At 29.2% G+C, this 23,888-nt stretch overlaps 6 protein-coding genes and 1 long non-coding RNA gene across 8 annotated transcripts; 3 read left to right on the forward strand and 4 right to left on the reverse strand.

Annotated features, from left to right (window-relative positions):
• Positions 1 to 1,083: 1,083 nt before the first annotated feature.
• LOC113790534 (ras-related C3 botulinum toxin substrate 1-like) lies at positions 1,084 to 2,143 on the reverse strand. The gene is made up of 4 exons (XM_027340214.2): positions 2,072 to 2,143; positions 1,881 to 1,952; positions 1,689 to 1,806; positions 1,084 to 1,628 (listed from the first exon to the last, which is right to left on the reverse strand). Exons 1-4 carry the CDS (start codon positions 2,104 to 2,106, stop codon positions 1,275 to 1,277), a joined length of 579 nt encoding a protein of 192 aa, XP_027196015.1. The 5' UTR covers positions 2,107 to 2,143; the 3' UTR covers positions 1,084 to 1,274.
• On the reverse strand, positions 2,106 to 3,678 carry LOC113790535 (uncharacterized). The gene is made up of 2 exons (XM_027340215.2): positions 3,493 to 3,678; positions 2,106 to 3,410 (listed from the first exon to the last, which is right to left on the reverse strand). Exons 1-2 carry the CDS (start codon positions 3,647 to 3,649, stop codon positions 3,022 to 3,024), a joined length of 546 nt encoding a protein of 181 aa, XP_027196016.2. The 5' UTR covers positions 3,650 to 3,678; the 3' UTR covers positions 2,106 to 3,021.
• A 626-nt stretch (positions 3,679 to 4,304) lies between these two features.
• On the forward strand, positions 4,305 to 12,303 carry LOC113790523 (uncharacterized). Its single transcript, XM_027340200.2, has 8 exons — positions 4,305 to 6,287; positions 6,348 to 7,175; positions 8,189 to 9,069; positions 9,125 to 9,835; positions 9,892 to 10,068; positions 10,130 to 10,367; positions 10,435 to 10,831; positions 10,891 to 12,303. The coding sequence occupies exons 1-8, from the start codon at positions 5,426 to 5,428 to the stop codon at positions 11,945 to 11,947; spliced, it is 5,151 nt and encodes a 1,716-aa protein (XP_027196001.2). The 5' UTR covers positions 4,305 to 5,425; the 3' UTR covers positions 11,948 to 12,303.
• LOC113790531 (uncharacterized) lies at positions 12,304 to 14,683 on the reverse strand. Its single transcript, XM_027340210.2, has 7 exons — positions 14,525 to 14,683; positions 13,502 to 13,691; positions 13,271 to 13,434; positions 13,047 to 13,208; positions 12,885 to 12,967; positions 12,690 to 12,817; positions 12,304 to 12,629 (listed from the first exon to the last, which is right to left on the reverse strand). Exons 1-7 carry the CDS (start codon positions 14,639 to 14,641, stop codon positions 12,529 to 12,531), a joined length of 945 nt encoding a protein of 314 aa, XP_027196011.2. The 5' UTR covers positions 14,642 to 14,683; the 3' UTR covers positions 12,304 to 12,528.
• A 389-nt stretch (positions 14,684 to 15,072) lies between these two features.
• LOC142645505 (uncharacterized) lies at positions 15,073 to 15,902 on the forward strand. The gene is made up of 2 exons (XR_012846630.1): positions 15,073 to 15,389; positions 15,626 to 15,902. It is a non-coding gene; the product is annotated as an uncharacterized LOC142645505 (long non-coding RNA).
• A 514-nt stretch (positions 15,903 to 16,416) lies between these two features.
• LOC113790584 (uncharacterized) lies at positions 16,417 to 21,195 on the forward strand. 2 transcript variants are annotated; one of them, XM_075821866.1, is made up of 7 exons: positions 16,417 to 16,431; positions 17,949 to 18,560; positions 18,636 to 19,375; positions 19,435 to 19,728; positions 19,789 to 19,977; positions 20,040 to 20,207; positions 20,272 to 21,195. In XM_075821866.1, the coding sequence occupies exons 2-7, from the start codon at positions 18,295 to 18,297 to the stop codon at positions 20,985 to 20,987; spliced, it is 2,373 nt and encodes a 790-aa protein (XP_075677981.1). In that variant the 5' UTR covers positions 16,417 to 16,431; positions 17,949 to 18,294; the 3' UTR covers positions 20,988 to 21,195. The 2 variants fall into 2 exon arrangements, with proteins under 2 accessions (XP_075677981.1, XP_027196071.2); XM_027340270.2 differs by lacking the exon at positions 16,417 to 16,431 and having other exon boundaries at positions 17,647 to 18,560.
• Positions 21,177 to 22,835, reverse strand: LOC113790586 (uncharacterized). Its single transcript, XM_027340272.2, has 2 exons — positions 21,735 to 22,835; positions 21,177 to 21,683 (listed from the first exon to the last, which is right to left on the reverse strand). Exons 1-2 carry the CDS (start codon positions 22,579 to 22,581, stop codon positions 21,394 to 21,396), a joined length of 1,137 nt encoding a protein of 378 aa, XP_027196073.2. The 5' UTR covers positions 22,582 to 22,835; the 3' UTR covers positions 21,177 to 21,393.
• Positions 22,836 to 23,888: the final 1,053 nt, after the last annotated feature.

A 23,888-nucleotide genomic window follows, 5' to 3' on the forward strand; every position in this document is an offset into this window, starting at 1 on the left:
CTATTGCAAGATTTATCTACATATTTGTATCGATAGAATTATTATTAGTTTGTTTAATGTATGCTTATCATGGTTTTGAACTTTATCGTTTATCATTGATTCATTTAATTCAATTAATCATTAGTGCTTTAATGTTTTTCATATGGATGATGCATGCTATTCAAATGTTGGGCCAATTATTTATAGCACTGAATTTTTTCGTATTTTTAATCGAATATATAAAAGTTCGTATCGAACAATTGTATAAAAAATTTATTCAAAAAAATATATTCAAACAGAATGAATGGAAACGGTTTCATTATGAATATGTTTTTTTATATACAGAAACAGCACACACAAATCGTGCTGCTCGTATTGTTTTATTCTATTTAGAAGCTATTTCAAAACCATCAATTATTTCAAATTGCATATTCTATACAAAACAATCATCATGGAGTATATTTACAACATCTGTTATAATATCATTGATGTCAACATTCTGTTTAATTAATATACTTTATTCACGTATTTCTCATCTACCATCATGTAATCAAAAATGTGCTCGTTCAATATTACGACGTATAGCTCGAACACAACGACGACTAAATAATATTAAATTAAAACATTCAAAAAATCAACATAACAATCGATATTGGATAAAATTAACATTATTTGTTCAAACAATGATAAATAATCATTTTGGTTTTACCTGTGGTCAGGTGTTTTTTATCACTAAATTTCGTTATATTCAAATTTTCATTATGAATTTCATATTGATTTTGAAGTTTTATAAAAAAATTAACAGATAAAAACATCCGAATTCTTTGGCCATAATTATCAACAATTACCAAATGAAAATCCAAATCGATTATTCTAATATAAATCAATAAATCAAAAATTATTATCATTTTTTTAATGATAATAATTCTCATTGAATTTCTGATTGTTTGTACTAAATTGAAAATAAAAATACACATAGAAAATAATTATTTCTATAATAACAATCTGTTTGTTTGTTTGTTTTCCATAAAAATGAAGTGAGGTTTTCAACAACAACAAAAATCGATTTTAACAATTACGGATGTTATTTTATTTTTTCATTATTTTGCAAACAAAAACATTACAATAATTGTGAACAACAGAATTCTTCTTTCCAACAAACAAAAAGTTTTAATATTTTCATTTTGATGATTTTTATGCTTGATTGATTTTTTTTCGATTAATTTATTATCCAAGATGTTCAAGATGATCACGGGAAAAAAATTGTCATCATAATTATTATATACTTAATTCTTCTATAGAATTATACATCCTTTTCGTGATTTATGTTTAGGTCGTGGACAAAGAACGGCACGAATAGCTTCATCAAACACTGTTTTAAGTCCACGTTGCGTTAATGCTGAACATTCTTGATATTTAACGGCAGCAATTTCTTTTGATAATGCTAAACCTTGTGCATATGAAATTGGTGCCTGTTTACGTTCTCTAAGTTTTTCAATCTGTACAGGATCATCACGCAGATCAGATTTAGTACCGACCAATATTATTGGTGTATTAGGACAATGATGACTTATTTCTGGGTACCATTTTGCACGTACATTTTCAAATGAAGCCGTATTGACCAATGAAAAACAGATTAAAAATACATCCTATTTGAGAAAAATGGATATTTTTTTATAACATTAACATTGATTTTAAAACTTTCTTACTGTTTGTGGATATGATAATGGTCGTAAACGATCATAATCTTCTTGTCCGGCCGTATCCCAAAGACCAAGATTAATTGGTTTTCCATCCACTAATATGTTTGCCGAATAATTATCGAAACTAAATTCTCAAAAACAGATATTATTTACGATAAAAGAATTTTGTTTGTTTACTAATTAAATAATGATACATACACTGTTGGAATATATTCACCGGGAAATGCATTTGTTGTATAACTGATTAGTAAACATGTTTTACCAACAGCACTTTATCATTACATTTTATTTATGGATAAATATTTGATGAAAAAAAATTACAGTAAACATTTATTCAAAAAAAAGAGAATTTTCTCCTAAACAAACATTATCAACAAATTTTGACTTACCCATCACCAACAACTACACATTTGATTGCTTGCATTATAGCATATAAATAATGAAAAAAAATGAAGAATTTTGATAAAGATGTGAACAAGAAAAATTAATGGAAAAATAAAATTAAAAAATTTCAAGAGAAAAATTAGCTGAACTTGATGGATTGATATTGAAACAATCTTTTTTGGTTTTGTTGATGGTTTTATGTTTGAGGGCGTAATTTTTTTTCATTCAATGATAATCAATCAATAAGTTTTTTGATTGAAAAATAATGTATCATGTTTCGTAATTTGTAACCCACAGTTGTAAAAAAAAATTTGTATTTTTTTTCGGTAATTCAATATAGAATGAATGTCAAATAATGGATGATTGAACGAACAAACAAACAAAATTACAATCCTTCCCCTCTCTATTTTTTTTTTTGCTTATGGGAAAAAATGTGTGCAATTAAAACAAAAAACAAAATGTTTCGAGGATTTGATTAATTTCGCATTCTAATTTGTTGTGTGGCTCGATTTTTGTTCCTATCAATGCTTTTTTTTTGTTGTTCAATAATAATGTCTATTTTATCCATTATAACATTGAAACGGATATGCCATTAATTGATAGACACCATCGTCATCAATAAAAATTTTTACACTAGCAGTAGTTTAATTGTCGGTCTGATTTTATTGATTGTATGCGGCTGCTGTTCAATAAAGTCAATTCGACAATTGTGGTAGTTCAAGTATGTTGATGATATGAATATTTTGAACAAAAAAAATATATCAATTATAATTGATCAAAGATCGCAGCACACACACACACACACACACACACAACATTCCTTTTTGACATCACAGATCTGACCGGAAACAATGATGATTGTTTTGACGTAATTTTTTTTTGCTTTAAAATTGATTTTATTCATTTATATTTAGCAGCAACGATTTAAGGTAAAATTTTCTCGATTTTTTACTAATCACTTTGTGTTTTTTCGTCTATTACTATCTTCTTTTGATCGTTGGGCTATCAATTGTTTTATTTGTTTATAACAAGTTTCTTCATCATCATCGTTTTCATTCGTTTTTATTAATAATCGTAATTCATCTTTATTTTGTTGTTGAACATTATTATGTTTATAAACAATTTGTGATTGTTGTTTTAAAAATTTATTTAATTTAACATTCTCTTCGATCATTTGCTGTACTAATTCAATTTCTTTTCGACATTTATTTTTCGATATTGAACGTTCAATATTTGTTAGCTCAACTTCGGGTAATTCATCATCATGATTATTATCATGTTTTCGATATATAATTTTTACCTTTGTATGTGGTGTCTGTATAATTTCGGCCATTTCGTTTGTTGCTGATTGTAAATAATTATTTAAATCAAAAAAAAAAAAAAAAAAAAGAGTAATGAACGAACGAAAAATAAAACAGGAACTTACCATTATGATTTGAATCATCGTCAGGAGATGGCGTCTTCGATGGTGATAATTTTTTTTTATTTCCTTCATCTTTCATTTTTCTTGAAATACAAATGACATACAAATTCAAAGTTGAATAAACAAATCGTTTCGATTTGATCAACATTTTTAAATCCATAAAGAAATTTAATTTAATTCAATTATTTCAAATTTTTTTCTCTTTATTATAATAAAATTATTCAAATCAAATCAATTTCGTGTGTAGAAATCATTATTCGAATTCTTGACAAACAGGCTATTTTTACCCATCTTAGATCTATGATCTCATCATTTAAGAATTTTTTTTCCAATCAATATATTTCGATAGATCGATGATTGATCGATTGCTTCATAATAATTACAGTGGATATCCGGATACATCAACAGCCAAAGTTTAGCTATAATCGGATGTGTTAAACATGTGACATTTAAACGCGTGACAACTGTATTTATAAAACTTGTTAAAATCTAATGGGGTAGTGGTAATAGGATCCATGTCTGCATATATAGAATTTGATAATATTTCTTTGTGTTGCAATTGATTACACACGATTATGGTTATAGTCACAATAAACAATTATATTATGATTTTGATAACGTAAGCTAATTCTGTTATCATATAATCGAACAATTTATTGTTTATAAAAAGTATGATAAAAATATTGTAGCCACAACAATATGTTTGAATGCGGCATGCTTTGTTTGAAACCAAACAAAACAAAAAAAATTTTTTCCTTAAAAACAGTTGTAGTGGTATGAGATATAATTGATGTGTTCTTCAATATGATATGATATTTTCAACCAGACCCGAATTTTCATTAGATGTTATTTAACAAACAAAAAAAATGGTGAGTGGCCCGAATTTAGTAAACATGATGATGAAAAAAAACCAAACAAATCAATTGTGTGTGTGTGTTAAATGTTGATGATGTTAATAAGAAGGAGAAGTAAATGATGATGGATAAAGAAGGAGATGTGTTATTTGTTGTTGTGTATAAACAATGTTATCATTGTTTGATTGATTTTTATTCAATCAGAAGCCAAATCAATTAAATGTGAATAAATCATAAGCAAAATAATAATAACAACAACAAAATGAATATGATTTTTCTTTCTTGATTAAATTATGAAATTTGTACAGAATATTCTGGATATAAAAAAAAATCTTCGTCATCAATAATGAAGAAAAATATTTGAATTTGAAAATTATTAATTTAAGCCATCAAATTTTGTTGAAAAAAATAAATTTATTTAAATTGTTAAATTGTCGTTATATAAAATTTTAATTCAGAGCTGAAATTATCTTTGTGTTTTGTTTTAATTTTTAATTAAAATTTAAATCTTTTTGAAAATAAACAAACTGAACATCTCTTTCTGAAATGATATTCATCATGATGTGATTAAAAATCCTGAATGTATTAGGAAAATATATGCGAGACAACAAATTCAAGAAAAGATTGATCCTTGTCAATTTCATTATGACTCAATTTTAGTGTTGTTTTTGTTTCATCAAAAAAATCCAGTTTTTAATCTCTTTTGATTTTGTTGTTGAAGAAATAAAAATTATTGATATCGTCATAATATTATTCGCCATCAAAGTCATGTGATCACTTAAAATGATTAAAATTCGATTGCTATTCTGGATCAATAATTTCATTCAAAATCTTCTATTGATTGATTGATTGATTGATTGATTGAGTGATGATGATGATGATGAGGACAATAACGAATGAGCTTTTAATGGCCAAAAGATTTAACCAAAACAAAAGTCAACAATTACATAATGATTATCATGTAAACATTGTTTGTGAAAAAAAATTCAATTTTCGTTTTATTCGCCATAATTGAAATTTCATTTCATTTTTTTTCTGTTTGAAATATTTTTTTAAAAATCAAAAATCATTTTCAATTTGCCATGTCGGCGAATGATTCAGATAACGATAGTTGCCATTCATCTTCATCATCATCATCTTCATCATCATCCTCGACATCATCTTCGAATTCTTCAAATTCATCTTCATCTAAATCACATTCATCATCGTCATCACATGCATCAAAACGATCTTCCGATTCATCATCTTCATCATCATCTGATTCATCATCAGGATCCGAATCTGATGATGATAGCTCACCAAAAACCGAAACAGTGAAAATAGGCGACAATCATGATTCTTCATCATCGGCGGGATCATCATGTTCCCAAAACGAATCTGGCTCTGATTCATCGTCATCGTCATCATCATCATCCTGTTCTTCCTCTTCATCATCAAGTGATAATGAAAATGATGATGAAAAAGTAGATGAAGAAGATGAAGATATAGATGCCAGTGATTCTGATAATGATGATGATGATGAAGGAAGTGGTTATTCATCAGATTCATCGAAAAGCAGTACACAATCATCTTCGAATCAATTTAGATATTCAACCGAGATAATCATGATGGAAAATCGTAATCATTCGAAACGTTCCTCATCAGTAGCAGCTACACCATCAAAAGATAATGATAATTTATTTACTAGTCTTTGTAAATCACCAAATTCTTTACCAAGAATATCATTTATGTCTGGTTTAACTGAAAATAATAAATCATCATTACAAGGACTTCCAAATCGATTACATGCAACCGTACCGGCACCGGATTCACGTCCAATTCCATCAAGATCAACATTCGATAATAATCGACAACAATCATTACAACAATCAGCTCGTTTTACATCACAATTATCACCTTTAAATGAAAATGATGCAACAAAAAAACCAAAATTTCGTACTAGAGGTATCCAAAGTTATTTATTATTTTTTCAGAATTCTTATTTCTTTTTTTTTAAATTTATAGTGAAAAAAGAAGATATTGTTGATATACCTATCACCGAACGTGATCGTGAAATTCTTTTGGCAATCGGAAAAATCAAACGACAAAAACAACGACCATCAGTAGATCGTTTATATAATATTTTGATTCGATCAAGACGTTCGGATTGGGATACAAAGACAAAAATTCAATGTCATTTAGATGATATGATACGACGTTCATTATTAGCACGTGTTAATAATAATGATAAAGGTTTTGTTTCCTATCGTGAACTTAATTCAGCCATACCGATTGTAGCAATAAACAATCCATTAAAATCACGTGTTCATCTTCTTGATGATAGCTCAAAAAATAGTGATCCTGATCAGACAGCTAAAACTTGTCAAAGTACATCATCATCATCATCGACGAAGAAAAAATCTGTATCAACATCAACGACTACAACAACATTAGATTCGATTGATGAATCAATTGAAAGAGTTGTTCGACGTTATTGTAAAGATACATTAAATCGACAACAATCATTTACAACAAATATCGATAATAATAATCATGAAAATAATCATCGTTCCGAACGACATAGAAAATGTGGAATGTGTGGCCATAGTACTAAAGATGATAAAAATGATGAGCTTATTACTTGTTCAGTTTGTGGAATGTCTGGTCATTCATCTTGTTTAGGTTGTTCACCAACATTATTAGCCCGTATTCGACAATTGCCTAATTGGGAATGTCCAAATTGTAAAAAATGTCCACGTTGTGGTCAACATGATGATGAAACAAATATTGTTTGTGTTATTTGTGATCGTGCTTTTCATCGTACATGTTTACGTTGGAACCCATCAAATTCGGGTATGTAAAAAAAAGAATTTTGTTTCAAACATTTTTTTCAATTCCAAACATATGAACACCTGAAATTTTCAGCGTATAAACTGGGCAAATAGGATGCACTATTTTTTTAGCCGCAAAATAAGTACATGCGCAAAAAGAATTTCGAACAAAAATATATTTACTCTCGGCGCGCTCATTTTTATTGTCTGTTGCTGCTGTTATGTTTTGTTATGTTTTGTGTGAGCTCAAGCGATCACCCATAATATAAAAAAAAAATACACACAGAAACCTATTGACGACGACAGCGAATTGAGTGGATATGTTTGTAAAAAAGTGAACAGAAAAACCATACGGATGGATATTTTTTATTGTCTTAATAATGATAAAATTCATTCAGAAAATTTTTCTATTTCACCTAAACTCTTCCAAAATTATCAAATGTTTGGCTTTTTGGTTTCCTGTTTATTCGAAATGAAAACAATTGTTTGTTTTTCTTAAACCTGCTCACTATTGAATTGTGTTCTGTTTTTGTTATTGTTTATTTTGGAATTTGATTTTGTGCATGTGTTTTGTTTTTGTTTTAAATTGAAAAAAAGGAATTAATGAATTTACTCAGAATTTGTATTGTGTTCGTATATGTGTGTGTTCATGTTTTTGATTTGATTTGATCAATTAAACCGAATTATTTTCCATATATTCGATTTTCTACATGAAAAGAAAGACATTGTTAATGTAAATTATTATGAAAAATAATGGTCCAAACACTGCCCGCATATCAGATATCAACTTTCAAAATACTTCTTGAAAATACTAATTTATTCACACAAAATTCCATTTAAAATAATACTGCCTTTCATTAATTTCTAATTTTTTTATAATTTATAACTAAAATATGACAATTATGAGGTAAAAAAATACTCTTAGCTTTTAGCGTTGTTATTTGATACATCATATCTTTGCATATTATACTAGGTTTTTTAAAATCATATTTTTTCAATAATTTTTATTTTTTTTTTATTTCATTTGAAATACAGTGTTTCTTTCCAAATATACATGTGATGATTGTGATAAAATTTATACAAACGAAACAGTATCATCTGCTACAACAACGACAAAGATTACCAAAAATGATAATAATCGTATTTCTATTGATCAATCATCTGGAATAATACAACAATCGGATATAAAATTAGCCACAGCAATTCGACATCATCCATCATCATCTATTGAACAACAACAACATTGGCAAAAATCATTCGAATCTAATCATAAGCGACGATACGATAGTCCAGATACAACAAATTCTTTGGATTCGAAATTACAATCAACAGAAAAATCGGAAGAAAATTCTACACAATTAATAGAATTTTGTCGAAAATATCTTGGTCGTCGTGGACGACGTAAAGGTTCATTCCATTTAAAACGTGATCTTGTTTCATATCGTACCATAACTCAACAACGATCAAATTTATCACAATTAAATTATCAATTAATTCGGCCTGAAATTAAATCCGTATGTACGACAACAATTGGACAATCTTCAACATCATCATCATTGCCTGATAGTTCAGAAATTGTAGATACTTTAGATTCTGCTATTGAAACAACTGATTTCCAAGTAGTTAATAATAATAATAATAAAGAAAATAATGAAGATGAACATAATTCAAGCTGCAAACGTAATAAACGAAGAAAACAACGCAAAAATTTGAATCGAAAAACAGATGTAAAAAATTCAACAAAATTAGAGACAGATCCGAATTCCTGTAGCAGTATTAGTGTTCATATACAAAATCCATCAAGCACTTATTTAGCACCGATCGTTCCGGAATCCGATAACGGTGACGACGAAGAAATTAAGGAAATTCTTTCTATATCATCGAATCATAAAACAAAGCTCAAAAAAATGAGAAAGGTAAAACTTGAAAAATTGAAAATGTTTTCATTCATAATTTTTTCCTTTGTTTTAGTCAAGCAAACAAACTTTGATCACTGAATTTTTGATAAAATCATCATCATCTTCGTCGACGACCAAAACTAATGAAAATCAATCAACAGATGAAAATGGTAATAGTAGCAGTGATGATGATGATAATGAAAATGGTGAACCATGTCGAACACCTAATAAACAAAAATCTAGTTCAAAGCAAACGACTACGGTGAAAAAATCAACAAAGAAAAAAAGTCGCAAATTCACTCCAATTAAACGACGAAGAAATCAGCAAAAACGAATTGAAGCCGATGTTTCTATGATCATAGCCGGAGATGATGACTATAATGATGATGATGATGATAATGATAGTGGGATGGCACCCGAAAAATTCAAAACCTCCACACCCAAACCAAATAAACATGGCCGTCAAAAAGTGAAGAAATCCAAAGAGAATATCGAAAAGTCTAATAAATCAAAAAATCGAAATCGTTCCATAGTTACCAAGAGTAATAATAGCACTAGTGATAGAAGACATTCTGAGATATCATCACCAAATAGTCAACATTCACCATTTTTAGATGGTCATAAGAAAAATTATCGTGCCCTTTCACCACCTCTTCCATTGGATGCAACAATGGAAATAACGGCGGATGATGAACAATTGTTTAAAAAAGTACAACAAGTTGCCGAAAATGGTCTTTCATCGATCATTCTGACACCATTGAAAACCCAAAGTCCAGGATCAAAAGTAAGCTTAATAAAAGGATCTAATTATCTTGATGAATAATTTTATTTTCAATTAAGAATGATGGTGAACATGCACAGCTTCGTTGTCCGGCCGCGATTGAATTTGGTAACTATGAAATCGAAACTTGGTATTCATCTTTATATCCACATGAATATGCAAGGCTACAAAAATTGTTTATCTGTGAATTTTGTTTGAAATATATGAAGAGTTCTGATATGATGGAAAGACATATGGTAAGTGATTTATCTTTTTTGTTTATTGATGAAGAATTTATTCCATGTTGTATTATTGCAGAAAAAATGTTCACTTAAAAGACCACCTGGTGATGAAATTTATCGCTCAAGGCAAATAGTACCGAATTTTCATATAAAAACGCCAATTTATCTATCAGTATATGAAGTGGATGGCGCCAATTCAAAATGGTATTGCCAAAATTTATGTCTTTTGGGCAAATTATTTATCGATCATAAAACGTTATTGTTCGATGTTGAGCATTTCCTTTTCTACATACTTACTATTGATGATATTTATGGTTTGTATAAATGAAAATCTTGTTTTTTTATTTTTCATTTAATTTTTTTCATTTTTATTATAATTAGGATCTCATATTGTTGGATATTTTTCCAAAGAAAAATTTTCTACAAAGCATTTCAACGTATCATGTATTGTGACATTACCACAATATCAACGCAGTGGTTTTGGTCGTTTTTTAATTGATTTTTCTTATCTATTATCAAGACGTGAAGGATTAATTGGGACACCAGAAAAACCGTTGTCTGAACTAGGAAAATTATCATATCTATCTTATTGGCGTTTTAGAATTTATGATTATGTTGATCGGTTATTCAAACAAACAAATGACAACCCAAAAGATTCACCGGATGAAAATTTGATGAAAATATCAATCCAACATATATCTGAAAAAATCGGTCTAAATGTAAATGATATATCGTCCACATTACAATGGTGTAGTGCATTTAGAAAAATCAACAAAGAGTATGTATTTTATCTTATTTTGAGGTCTTTGTTTTGACATTCTTTCATTTTCTTTTTAGATGGTTATTAGAATTCAAGCAAGAAGAAATTGAACGCTGTCTACAGAAACCTAGAATTTCATTGAATGAAGATAATCTTATATGGGAGCCCCTCATTTCAAAAGAACCTCAAATCTCAGCAAAAAATGATGAAGTGTATAATGTTCTTTTCTATGATGAGGCGTTAGATCCAAGTGGTTTGAATCAATCTATGAAAAATAGCACACCGTTACCTGGAAAATTGAAGAAGAAACGTCGTCGTCGTTGGAATAAAGCATATAATCATACACCTACAACAAAACGCAGGAAAAAGAAAATAACAACTGGGGAAGAAATAGGTAATCAAAGAATTTCTGACGAAGATGAAGACGACGAGGAGGATGATGATGAGGATAGTCGGATGACGTTTGAAAATGACACCGAGGATGATGAAGATTCCGATGTCTATGATGAGAATTACGATGAAGACGAAGAAGAGGAAGAGACAATAAAAGAAGACTCTTCGATTGTTACGAATGGTAATGTCGATTCGGCAGCAACGACGTCGCTTCATCATCGGACCAGATCGACTGTGAACAATCACGATGAATCTAGCTGTGATAAACCGATTACCATAATTAATGGTCATCATCATCATCTTCGAAACATTAGTAGTTCTGCTTCGGCTGCTATTATTGCAGAAGATTCCAATTCATCACCATTGTTCAAAGTTCGTCGTAGAAAACGGTCTACATCACGATCACCATTCAAACGATTAAAACAAGATTCCTCTTCATTATCGGCAACAACGTTAGATAAAATGCCAATTTCATTAACAAATGGAAATCATAAAACAATTAATGGTAAATTACCGGTTCGAAATCTAAATCTAGGTGGTGATGATGAAACCAAAAATATTGATGCTGGTGATAAAGACCATCATAATAGTGAATCTTTATCCGATTCAAATTCTGATGTTTCCAATGATAAGAATGAGAATGTTACAGCATCAACACTAATGTTAATGAAACAACAACATTCATCTCCATTAAGAAATCATCATCATTCACCAAGAAATCTTTCAAATGGAGTTTGCTGACCAGCAAATATTCATGGACTATTTCACTAATGTCCTGTTTTCCAATTTGTAAATTGAACCAATTCACATACACACACACAAAAACAAATAACATCATTAATTATATACTACAACAATAGAATTATATTGTTTATGTTTCATTTTTTGTATATTATGAATTTGTAGATGATTTCCATTGACATTTTTCTCCCATCCACCAATTTACCGACTGATCATTCATTCCGAACAAGATGAAATATCAAAAAAAAAAGAATTTTTCATTTTAACAAAAAAAAATTCATCTTGGAATCAATTCAATTTTTGACTCATTTTATTTTTTTTTAATTCTATTAAACTCAAAAAAAACTCAAATCAAATGATGACGCACAACAATGAATTTTATATTTTTTTTCTTTCTTTTTTTTTAAATGATGATTGACATCTGAATTTATTTGATAAATTAATTTTTAAGGATGGTTAATTAAATAATGTGAATGGGTTAACAATTCTGATCCAAAGATTATTTAAATAATAATTAAAGTGGTATAAAGATAGACAATAAATCATCAACACATTATCATCTTGCATTTTTTTTTCATTATCTATGATACATTCAATGTATGCATTAATGTTTTAAAATATGGTGTTTGTTGTGGTTCCGGTGATGTACGATTAAATGCCGAATATGTTGTTGTTGGTGGACCTGTGTAAATTGATTTTTTTAATTACTGATTGAATAATATGATATAATATAAAAACATACGATGTTGTTGAATTCGTTCCTCTTGCAAGAATCGATAGGTGGGTGAATTTGTTATATCAATCGTTTCCGGTTTTGTTGTTGTCAATTTATACACTGGTTGTGGACTAATGCTTGATCCAGTTGAACCACTTTAATAATGAAAATGCAATTCAATCGTAATTATGAATTAAAATTTTCCTTCGCAAATTTACTTACAGATTGATTGAATTTTGTAAATTATTTTCACTATAAAGATTAATTGGTGAATTATATTGACGATGAACCGGTGAACCATCAGTCTATTTTTATTTTAAAAAAGAAAGAATAAATTAAAAAATATTGAATCAATAATGTCTATAGTTTTTCTTTCTTAAATACCGATCCTAATTGATTAAGAAGTTTAAATTTTCCTTCTTGAACCATAATATGTTTAGGTGGATCATGCCAACCAGGACCTTCCATATATTTGAGATATGAACCCGTTGGCCAATCACGTCGTACTTTTGGTTTAGGTTCAATTATCGGTATACTACGATAAGTCTAATAATCAATATATTAATTGAAAATTATTGACAATGGAATATTGTATTTTTTTTCAATACCTGTTTAGTGATTGCCCATTGTTCACGTGCTTTTTCATTCAAAAATTGTTCAATATTATTATCAGGCATACGGATACCGCTATCCATTTGGGCAACACTAGGAATGACACCACGATTCATCATGATTGGACGAAATGCTTCACTATTCGTGATATTATATGTCTCTACATTATACATTTATCAAAACAAAAATGTAAATCCTTTTCACATTAATAAAAATAAAATACTTACTTAATTTTCTAACACGATTCTTTGGATCACGAAGTATTTGTAATTCAATTTGATTTCTTGTTTTATGTCCAATCAATTCGATTGCAATTGAATATGTTAATGGACGGCCAGTTATTGGTGAATTATCAATACCAATCAATATATCACCTGGTAATAGACCAGCTTCGTATGCAGGGCTTGAAGATGCAACCTAATTATTAATTAATAATGTTGATTGAAATTAATAAATCAACAAATGAAATACAGATATAAATAAAAGAGTTAAGAAAATTCAAAATACAAAAAGATAGGAAAAAAGAAATAATATTACCAACTTTTTCCTATGAATGATCAAAGCCTGACTAGAGATCGACAATTAAATGAATCAAATATAACTTGATTAAGAAATAATAATAAAAAAATACTCTTCTTTTTTTCTGGCTGTGTTGTGGAATAGATATGGGAATATTTGAACAACAAAAAAAAACAAAATCGACCATAAATAATTCTATAGTATGCTGTTATGTGTTTGGTTAGTTATATTCCCCTTTTGTTACTCAAAAAAAAGAATTTAAAGTTTGGGTAACAACAACAAACGATAAAATGAAAAATCTTTATATTTCATGTACATTTTAGACATGTATATGAAAACATCCTTGAATCATTTTGATTCTATTCATACAGTTATTATTGTTGATGATGATGATGATGATGATTGAATTCAAGTTTGACATCATAAAATTGTCATCCATTTTGAATAAAAACTAATAACATAGTCAGACTAATAGAGAATAAGACATTGAAAAATGAATATGTTAGAATTGTTTTGGTTGAAAGAATTTTTTCGATATTCCTATGATAATGATAGACAAAAACAAGAAAACAAAAATACCACAAAGAAGGATAATCCTTTGACGTCTAAAATTATTCTGATCTTGAACTACTTGCGAAAAAAATAACTAAATTATAGATTTCGGTCTAGGTCATGAATCGATTCTGAATAATGATTAATTAGATTTTGGAAATTGTTTTCAATTAACTTACATTTTGTACGACCAAAATCGAACCCAAACGTTTATGTTCGGTTTCGATAAATTCAAATCCCCAATTAGTTGATGGTGATGGACGATTGATTGTAAGAAATAATGTTTTATTTGCCATTAGTTTTGTTTCGAATGATTCGATTCGAATCGAATGAATCGAATAAATCGAATGAATGAATTGTCTTCCAAATAAGACATTTAGAAGAACAAAAAAATCAAAAATCGAATAGAAAAGGATTCTATTTTCTGGTTCGGATTCGGCGCCATTTTAATTGTTTATACAAAAATCAATACAGAAAAAAAAATTCCACGGCCATCGCCCATATTGAAATTGTGAAAAAAACCTTGAAATTTCATCAAAATTTAAATTTCAATTCATTTATACAGGAAAAATCCGATTCGATTTATTGGAATGTATCCAAAAAAAAATCGATCAGTTTTTTTTTATATTAATACTTTTTTATTTCAAAATCCAAATGTCATCGATATCCATTTACTCAAAATTTTAATTTTGATTTCAATCATTTTGTTTTTCAAATGCCATCATGTTAGTAATAAATTGAAAGAATAAAGAATTGATGCCAAGAATTTTGTTTGTGTGTGTTGGTTGCATGCACTCGAAATGCTTTTTATTTTTTGAATTTCTGTTTATGATTTGTTTCTAAATTTAGTCGAAACAATGTCATTTGTTTGTTTGTTTGTTGTTTCTTTTTTGCTTAGTCGTACAGAAAAAATTATTATCAAGAATTATTGAAAACAAATAAAAGAATTGATCAAACAACCAATCGAAAAAAAAATATTTGTGTCATCAAAGAGTTGTCATGAATGAATTTGGGTCATCATTTTTATTCACCCAAATCAATTCGGTTAGCCGAACTAAATCGAGAACAAATCTGTCACATTCCATTTTTTGATTGTCGAATTTTCACTGAAAATTCATTTAATTGAATTTCAATTTCATTAATTTAAAATCGAATAACATTATTTGAAAGAAAAACAATTCCCTGATGCGTAGTTTACATAACTTTTTTTGTTTTCTTTTTTTAAGTATTTGTCGGTTTAGTAATTATAAATAAATTTTGTGTTTTTTTTTAACAATTAGATGCTATTTCGTAGGCGTTTGGGGAGCGATCTGTTTGTAGACATTATATCTTGGCATTGAACATCAGCGAAATCAAAACAAAAAAACTGTGAATTTAAAATGTTCATTTACAGATATATTATGGTCACATGTTAAACATGACATTACCGGTACATCGCATGATAGAAATATATAACCCTTACCTTACCTGTATCACCGGAAGCAACCTTGACCTTTTTTGAATGAATTTTATATTACTTTTGTTTGCCAATTAAAAGACAAAAGTCATTTCAAATTATTTGAAGAGGATCGGATTGTTTCAACAAAAAAAAAACAAAACAGTCGATTCTATGACGTATATCAATTTCCGTCTCTTTCTTTGCATTTTTTAATTTCGATTTTTTTTTAAAAAACAAAATGCATTAGGTTAGACAAATGATTAATGACATGTTTAAGCAGAGGTATAAAGGACTGCCTTCAAAAGTAGAAAAAATTTTATCATTCCAAATGATTGATGTCAAAATGTAATTTATTTTATTCAATTTTGTTTTTATCCTTCACAACTAAAAATTGTTGCCATTTTGGAACATTGTTTTTTGTTTGGGAATAAAATATTGTGTTCACACAAGGAATAGTGTGTGAGTGTGTCATTTCATAAACAATTTTAAAAGTTGAAATTAAAGATTTTGCATCGAATATGATTTCATTTTATATTTTTTTTTAAATTGTTGTAATTTTTCAAACAAAATGCAATTATAATCGATAATTTTAAAAATTTTCTTTTATCAATTGTCGACACTTTGTGGCAGCATATTCGTCAACATAATGTAAGTTTGTTTTTTTTGGTTATAAAAAAAATAATCACATTATTTAGCAATCAAATGAAAAAATTCGGTCATATCATGCCCAAAACATTCATACATTAACATTATTCTAATTTTAGAATCAAAATCAAATTCATCTTCTATGTGTGTTTGTTGATTATCAAGAAATTTATACTTTCTATACAATGGATGACATCAAAAATAAAAAATAATAATAATAATAACCGATTATTTTATCGGGAAATATCCGGGTTAGACTGTTTTGCAAAAACAGCAGACTGACATAGAAAAATACTGATTATGGAAAATGTAATCACATCTTATTGCGTAATAAATAACACATTTCGTTAGAATATTCAATTCCATTTGTTTTTGTTTTTTCAAAAAAAGCGCAAACAAAAATTTTATTGCAACTAACACAGAAAAAACCTTCTTACATCCATGACTTGATGAATTTCTAATTTTATCATCATCATCATAATCATCGTTGCGACAACGAATTACATATGCCAACACAGCGAAACTTAATGTATAGCTCAAATTTTCTTCTTTTTTTTCGAATATATTTTTGCTTCGTAAAGAAATAACAAATAAGAATTGGCTTTAATCATCAAAAAAAAATTCTTAATCACAGAATTGAAGATTCTTCTGATTCCGGTTTTATGAAGTATTTACTGTATATATAGAGCAGCGGTATATAAAATAATTACACTGTTGATGCCAATATAAACCAATGGGAAATGAAGAATATATTCGGTATTAGAATCCAGAATTGTGTGTGTATTTGTGTGTTTTAATCTTAGTTTAGTTTGCTAAAATGAAAGAAAAAACTTAAATTTGAAATTCAAATAAAATCTCAAACTACAATGATGTTGGTCGTTGCCATTCATGTTTTTTTCGCCCCAACATAAGATAAACATTTTAAAAGTTTTTAAAGAAATTCAAATTTGTTTGTATAAATTTCAAGAAAAAGAAAAACGATAACCGACGATTGACTTCAAGGTTTTTTTTTAAACAAAAATCATCTGTTGTATCTGGTTCTTTGATGAATTCTTGCACAAATTCTTTTTAAATGTAGCATACAAATACATACATATACACACACGTAATTTTACAATTTTTCTCTTTTTGTTTTTTGTTTTTCTCATTCACTCCCATTTATATATATTTTTTTTCAAACAAAAATTATATATTTTTTTGCCGTTTGATCTTTTAATAAATTCAAATCATCAACAACCAAAAATTGCTTTCAACATTGAACTAGGCATATTTGCCATAATTCTTGCCTGTATAGCATGGTTGACACAAAAATTCCGTGCTTTGCCTTCACAATCATTCAGGCATGATGATGTTGATGACGGTGATTCTTCACCGAATTCTATTCATAAACAACAACAACAACCGAAAACAATTATCGGTACCATTGAAAATCATGGTAAAACATTTACCGATGATGTTGGCGATGATGATAATGTTAAACTAAATAATTATAGCATCAATTCAAATTTTAATGATCGTAGATGCAGTAATTTAACAGAAATTCGCCATCGAAATATAAATCATCGTCTAATTCAATTGGTTGATGCTGCTACACAGACCATAGAAGAATCTATACAACAACAGCAAGATTATAACGCATCTTTACAAAATAAACCGAAGAATTTTTTCATTGAAAATCAAAATAACGATTACGATAGTACAACATCATCGATTACGAATTTAGATTTTGAATTCTATCCTAATGTTGAAGAAGATTATTTACAGCATCATCAACGAAAACAATCGAATCGATTAAGTGCCGATTTTGAAACTGATAGCGATTGGTCAAGTGTACAATCAATACCGTTAACAATTTTCAATACAAAAATGTCCGCAGCATTACCACAATCACCAACTATAGTGCCATTGCCACCGCCACCACCACCACCAATGCCCGGTACTTCTGGTTCATCACCGATGCCTAATTGGCGTGATTTATATCCACCACAGCTACCATCTTCCATAAGGCATGAACATCCACCAAGTAAACAAGAAATTGAAAAACAACAATATGCACATTTGCCGGATAAATTATTGAATGCAATGAATAAAGATAAAAAACCATTCACATATACACCAAGTGGTGTTTCAAGGTAATTTTATTTTTCAAAGTCCTTTTTCAAGGTTTTATCTTTTTTTTTCATTTATGATACTAAATTACCCAACAGCGAAAAAGGAGTACTTGATCTAAGTGAAATTCGATCACCAAGAATGAAAAAACGTTTATTAGCAAATTTGCATGCCGGTGAAGATGATAATGAAACGGAACAACTAGCAACAACAAAAACAGATTCTTTACCGAATCAATCAAAATCACCTAATGCTCATCAATATACAGCAAGTCCATTTGTATTGCCACCGATTCCGGCTGATGCAGCACAAAAACTTCGTTCATCCAGTCCATCCGGTTTAGATTGTACAAACAATTCAAATAACAATAATAAAAAAGAAGTTCGTTTTGCACCATCACCGATTCCAATGTTATCATGTGATGATAATGAATTGGTGAAAAAATTAGCAGCAAGAAAACAGGATGTTGAATCACGTGCCACCATTGTAACAAATAATCCAATCGATGAAGATGTCGATAATAATAACAGTGAACAACAACGGCCAAATTTTCCGTCATCAACTCAACAAAAGATACTTGAATCTGATGTGAATCAGCTTTGTTTGAATGCTGCTGAAGCCGTTCGAACAGCTCGTGGAATAACTGAAGATTCGAACAACAATCCTATATATAACAATCCTTGTTCCAATCAGATGAATGAATTGAATGAAACATTTCAAAAGCAATTACAATTCGAACCATATACACCAGTGCCGGTTCAGGAAAATCTTCAACAACAAACACCTACAGCTTTCAATACGGATGTTCTTAAACATGTTCTAGATTCAGGTTTGCAAGGTAAAACCAATTTTGATGGCCAATTCTATAATATTAATAAAACTGTTCATTATTTATAGACGAAATTGATAAATTTGAAGAAATGGGTGCCAAAATGGGATCGACATCACCGAATCTACCAACATCGTCGTTGTCACAAGATTATAGTTCAAATCGAATGAATTATAGAGGAGTAATACCACCACCTATTCCACCAAAACCTCATAATTTAATGGATGGTCGCACAAGTTGTCCACCAAATCCATCATCATATAATAATGGTCAACAACAGAACGATTTTATCAATAGTTATCGTTGTATTTCACCATCTGTTGATATTTGGAAACGAACACAACAGAATAATAGCAGTAATGGTAATTCTTTTCAACTAAAAGAAAGATTTCCAATGATTTTTCAATAAATCTTCATTTTAGGATACAATTATAGCAATTCAAAGCCACGACCATTTAATCGATCAATGATAAATCAGCCACCAATGCAAACATTTCAACCACTCTCAAATGAACGATCAAAAATGATGGACAATGGATATTCTGCATCGTTGCCTAGAAAAATTAAATTAGGCCAGGAGCCACAACAACTTCGATCATATGATAATACAGGTATGGAAATTCAAGTTTTTTTATTGTTCAAAATTTACATTTCAAAATTTATCAAACAATAGAATCTGGTCGTGAATATCTTCAACAAGCTGGAATGTTTTCACAATTACCACCAAACCAGGTAGATTCGCCAACACAATCGAAAATGTTTTTCGGAATAAATTCAAGGCAGCAGCAACAACAACAGCCATTGTTCGAATCGGAACATGCTCAAACTTATGTTGATCCAGGTAAGTGTTTTTGATGTGGAAAAAGATTTTCATCTGGAAGGCTAACTTATAATCCAATCTATAGAGATAAATCGTGAATATCTTACACAGGCTGGAATGTTTTCGCAATTACCACCATCAACATCACAGCAAACGTTTACAACAATAAAATCTCGTCAATCATCATTGCCACCATTATCAAATGGTAATGGTTATGGTAGAAATGGCCCGGAATCACCAATCGGTACACCACCAATTAATCCATGGAAACAAATGGCACAAATAAATAATTCTGGTCGTCGATTATCTATGTCGGAATTACGAAAACTTCCACCATCTGAACGTCCACATGAATCGGCACCATTAAAATATACGGGTGCAAATATCCCATCGCGTGCGTTTCGAATTCTACAGCTAATAACCGGTGAAGATGTACCGAATCAATTTGTACAGGAACAAGAAAATGATCAACGTATAGATCAACAACAACAACAATCACGCCGACCAAAAATGCCACCGCCACCACCACCTCCACGTTCAGATTCTTATCGGCCAGCATCACAGCAATCATTTCAGACACCAACATCTCGATTCGAGCAATATGAATATCAACAAACAACAACACAACAAACAATGATTCCTAGGCCAGAATCGGCAATTCCAATGATTGGAAATTATTATCAAAGTCAACAACATCAATTACCACTTAATAATAATTATCGTAATCAAAAGTTTCAACAGCCACAGCATCCTTTACAATCGACCGTATATTCTAGTTCAGCTCATGGAACAGATTTTTAGTATCCACAAACTCAATTCAATTAATGATAACAATTACAATGAATTTTTTTGCGAAAAAATAATGAAAATTTTTATTTTAAAAAATGAAAATTATTACTTGTGTAATGATTTTATTATTATTATCAAAATATATCAATTTGCAAGTTGTCTGGTCGTATTTTTAAAAAAATAAAGTTACAAGTTAAATAATAAAAGATTTTCAAAAATATTTATTATCCAATTATAATTTTATCGTTATCATATAATAAAAAGGGTTTTTTTTATTGAATCATAATACATTCAACCATAAATTTTAGATCACAAAAATACGACAATAATTTAGATTCATTTTAAATAATAATATCAATAAATATTGTTGTTGTTCAAATAACAGGAATGTTCACGGAATTTTTTTTTTTGTTCAATTTTATTCAGTTAATTTACTCATATTTTCGAAACGTTCTTTCAATGATCGTGTATTACCACGACGAATATTTTGTTTAATTGTACGAAATTTATCCACCGGTACTTTCGATTCTTCTTGTTCTTTTTCATTGGCCGATCGTCTTTCTTTCCACCAATTTTCATTGATTCCCATTTTTTTGAAATTTTTATACATTTCAACATTATCATGATGTTCATGATGCATTTCTGTTTGACCAGGTTCCACAACGTTTGACGTATCATTTGTCGGTGTTTTATTTTCAAGTGCGGCACCTAAAATTGAATGATTAGCACCATCAACAACATCATAATGTTGAATGTTACCATTGGTTTTTGGTGATTCCAGATGCTCGACGTGACCGTTTTCCATTCCCATTACACCAGTAATATTAGTCATCGGTGGCTCGTCGGATGTTATTTCATGTTCGGATTCGACAGTAGTAATCGATGTTACTGGCTCAGTTTCTTCCATAGTCATTATTGGTGAATCTGGAACCGTTTCTTCAATGGCAACGTTTGTTGTCGTTAAAGGTTCTGGAACAGATTCGTTCATTGTAACATTTGTCAAGGGATATTGTTGAACAATTTCTTCAGTTTTAAAGTCTGTTGCTGGAGATTCTTCGACTGTTTCATCTCCATTCACGTTAGTCATTGGAGCTTCGGAAAGTTTTTCTTCGGAAACTGATTCTTCCATTGTAACATCCGTTGCCAGTTCTTCTGTAGTGATTGTTTCTACCATAGTAACACCAGTAGCTGGCGTTTCCTGTATCGAATCAGTCGCATCTACATACTCTGATTGTTCATTTTCAATTTCCGAATCGGATGTGCTTTTTATTTCTTCAACCATAGTCACAGTAACGGATGGAACATTATCGTTCGATAGATGATCATCACCATTTTGAACAGGTTTTGCATTACCATTGCAAATTGGAGTTGCTGATGTTTCAACATCTATATTGTTAGTTGTTGTTGATGTTCGAATCTTAAGATCCATTGTTTCCTGTTCAAATGTTGTCATTTTTTCGGCAATTTCTTGAGCAAATTGTTTTTCAATAAAATCCTTAGCAAATGCTTTGGCAGTTTCTAATTCGTTATTATTTTCATTGTCATTATCATCGGCATGAGAAACCACAACAACAACATCGTTGTTCATTTGAATATTTTCAGCCATTTTGTTATCGATTTTTTTTTTCTTCAAATTGATTATATGTTAACAATGATGATGATGCTGATGATGGTGAGATAGAGAAAGAGAAATAAATTATCTTCAAATTCACAAATATAAATATGTCACACACGTAATAGGCGTAAATTTCAATTTAAGGTTTTGTTTCGTTCTAATTCGATTGATAATGATTGGTTATATCATTAAGGATACACAAACACACACACACATCAAACCAAATGAAACAATAAAATGTCTTATTTTTCAAAATCAAAAAAAAAACTTTTAGATTATCGATTTGCAATGATGTTTCACTTTTTAGTGATGGGTGTGATTAATAATTTTGTGGTAGAGAAAAGTGTTTGACGTACATTTACAATTTATTGGTCGATATGGTTAAGTCAAGAGAAAAAATGTTTATGACAACCTGTTGCCATTATAAACGGTTTTTTTTCTACTTTCTTAATGCTGGAATACCGATGTATATCGACGTCAGAAACAAAAAAAAAAATTTACAAGAAAAAGTATGGCATCAATAATTATGGAGAAAACAATAAAATTTGAGTTGATTTTCTTTTTGTTTTTTGGAGGCCAATGTTAAGAAGATTTTCTTTTTTTAAAAAAATTGTTTTATTTCATTTCTGGATCCGTATAATAATGCTGATAATGATTAGATTTATCACCATAACATTGATACATGTAGTTATTGTTTTTTAAATAACCAATATAAAATCACAAAACAATATTTGACAATGTCATCTTCTTTCCTTTTCTTTTCTTTTTTGATTGATTGCTTCCAAATGGATCAACTACACTTTTAACCACAACAACAAAAAAATGATGATGATATTTGAATTTTTGTAAATCGATTTTCAATCAAAAAAAAAAGAATACAAATTGTATTTATATCTTGACATTTTTTTTGGGTCTTATCTTTGACATTTGTCATTTTTTGATTTTTCATTTTTTTCTAGAGTATTTTTATTATTTCAATTTAGTTACCATTACATTTGGTATCATCATCAACAACATCATCGATTTCATAGTTTACATTATTTTTCTCTTCTCTATATCTGTCATTTTGATTTAGTAGACATTAAAGTATTAGCCACAAAAAAAGAAATGTCAATCAAAAATTTAAAAAAATGATTAATATGATCGGTATATATGTGAAATCACAGGTGTTATGGTTTGGTTTTTGTTTTTTTTTTTTTTGTTTTGAAGACCGCTATATAGTGAAAGGATTTTGTCGTTTTGCTGTTGTTGTTTGTGAATTAATGAATCACTTAGGTTTATTATGCAAATTTTGAAAC

This window comes from Dermatophagoides pteronyssinus, unplaced genomic scaffold, assembly GCF_027571235.1.
Source record: "Dermatophagoides pteronyssinus isolate colony J.1.1.1.1 unplaced genomic scaffold, Derpt_VIB-CSIC_2022.12 sq0013, whole genome shotgun sequence".
NCBI lineage: Eukaryota > Metazoa > Arthropoda > Arachnida > Sarcoptiformes > Pyroglyphidae > Dermatophagoides > Dermatophagoides pteronyssinus.

Excerpts from the sequence above, each read along its gene's own strand:
- LOC113790534 (XM_027340214.2), bottom strand. The coding sequence starts at position 2,106 with ATGCAAGCAATCAAATGTGTAGTTGTTGGTGATGG. Across the intron at positions 1,953-2,071 it reads TGTGTAGTTGTTGGTGATGG|TGCTGTTGGTAAAACATGTT; the intron begins GTAAGTCAAAAT and ends GTAATGATAAAG. Across the intron at positions 1,807-1,880 it reads GGTGAATATATTCCAACAGT|TTTCGATAATTATTCGGCAA; the intron begins GTATGTATCATT and ends TTGAGAATTTAG.
- LOC113790535 (XM_027340215.2), bottom strand. The coding sequence starts at position 3,649 with ATGGATTTAAAAATGTTGATCAAATCGAAACGATTTGTTTATTCAACT. Across the intron at positions 3,411-3,492 it reads CGATGATTCAAATCATAATG|CAACAAACGAAATGGCCGAA; the intron begins GTAAGTTCCTGT and ends ATTTACAATCAG.
- LOC113790523 (XM_027340200.2), top strand. The coding sequence starts at position 5,426 with ATGTCGGCGAATGATTCAGATAACGATAGTTGCCATTCATCTTCATCA. Across the intron at positions 9,836-9,891 it reads CCCAAAGTCCAGGATCAAAA|AATGATGGTGAACATGCACA; the intron begins GTAAGCTTAATA and ends TTTTCAATTAAG. Across the intron at positions 10,832-10,890 it reads TTTAGAAAAATCAACAAAGA|ATGGTTATTAGAATTCAAGC; the intron begins GTATGTATTTTA and ends TTTTCTTTTTAG.
- LOC113790531 (XM_027340210.2), bottom strand. The coding sequence starts at position 14,641 with ATGGCAAATAAAACATTATTTCTTACAATCAATCGTCCATCACCATCA. Across the intron at positions 13,692-14,524 it reads CGATTTTGGTCGTACAAAAT|GTTGCATCTTCAAGCCCTGC; the intron begins GTAAGTTAATTG and ends ATTAATAATTAG. Across the intron at positions 12,630-12,689 it reads GGAACGAATTCAACAACATC|GTCCACCAACAACAACATAT; the intron begins GTATGTTTTTAT and ends CAATTTACACAG.
- LOC113790584 (XM_075821866.1), top strand. The coding sequence starts at position 18,295 with ATGTCCGCAGCATTACCACAATCACCAACTATAGTGCCATTGCCACCG. Across the intron at positions 19,376-19,434 it reads TCTAGATTCAGGTTTGCAAG|ACGAAATTGATAAATTTGAA; the intron begins GTAAAACCAATT and ends CATTATTTATAG. Across the intron at positions 19,978-20,039 it reads TCGATCATATGATAATACAG|AATCTGGTCGTGAATATCTT; the intron begins GTATGGAAATTC and ends ATCAAACAATAG.
- LOC113790586 (XM_027340272.2), bottom strand. The coding sequence starts at position 22,581 with ATGGCTGAAAATATTCAAATGAACAACGATGTTGTTGTTGTGGTTTCT. Across the intron at positions 21,684-21,734 it reads GGAATCACCAAAAACCAATG|GTGCCGCACTTGAAAATAAA; the intron begins GTAACATTCAAC and ends ATTCAATTTTAG.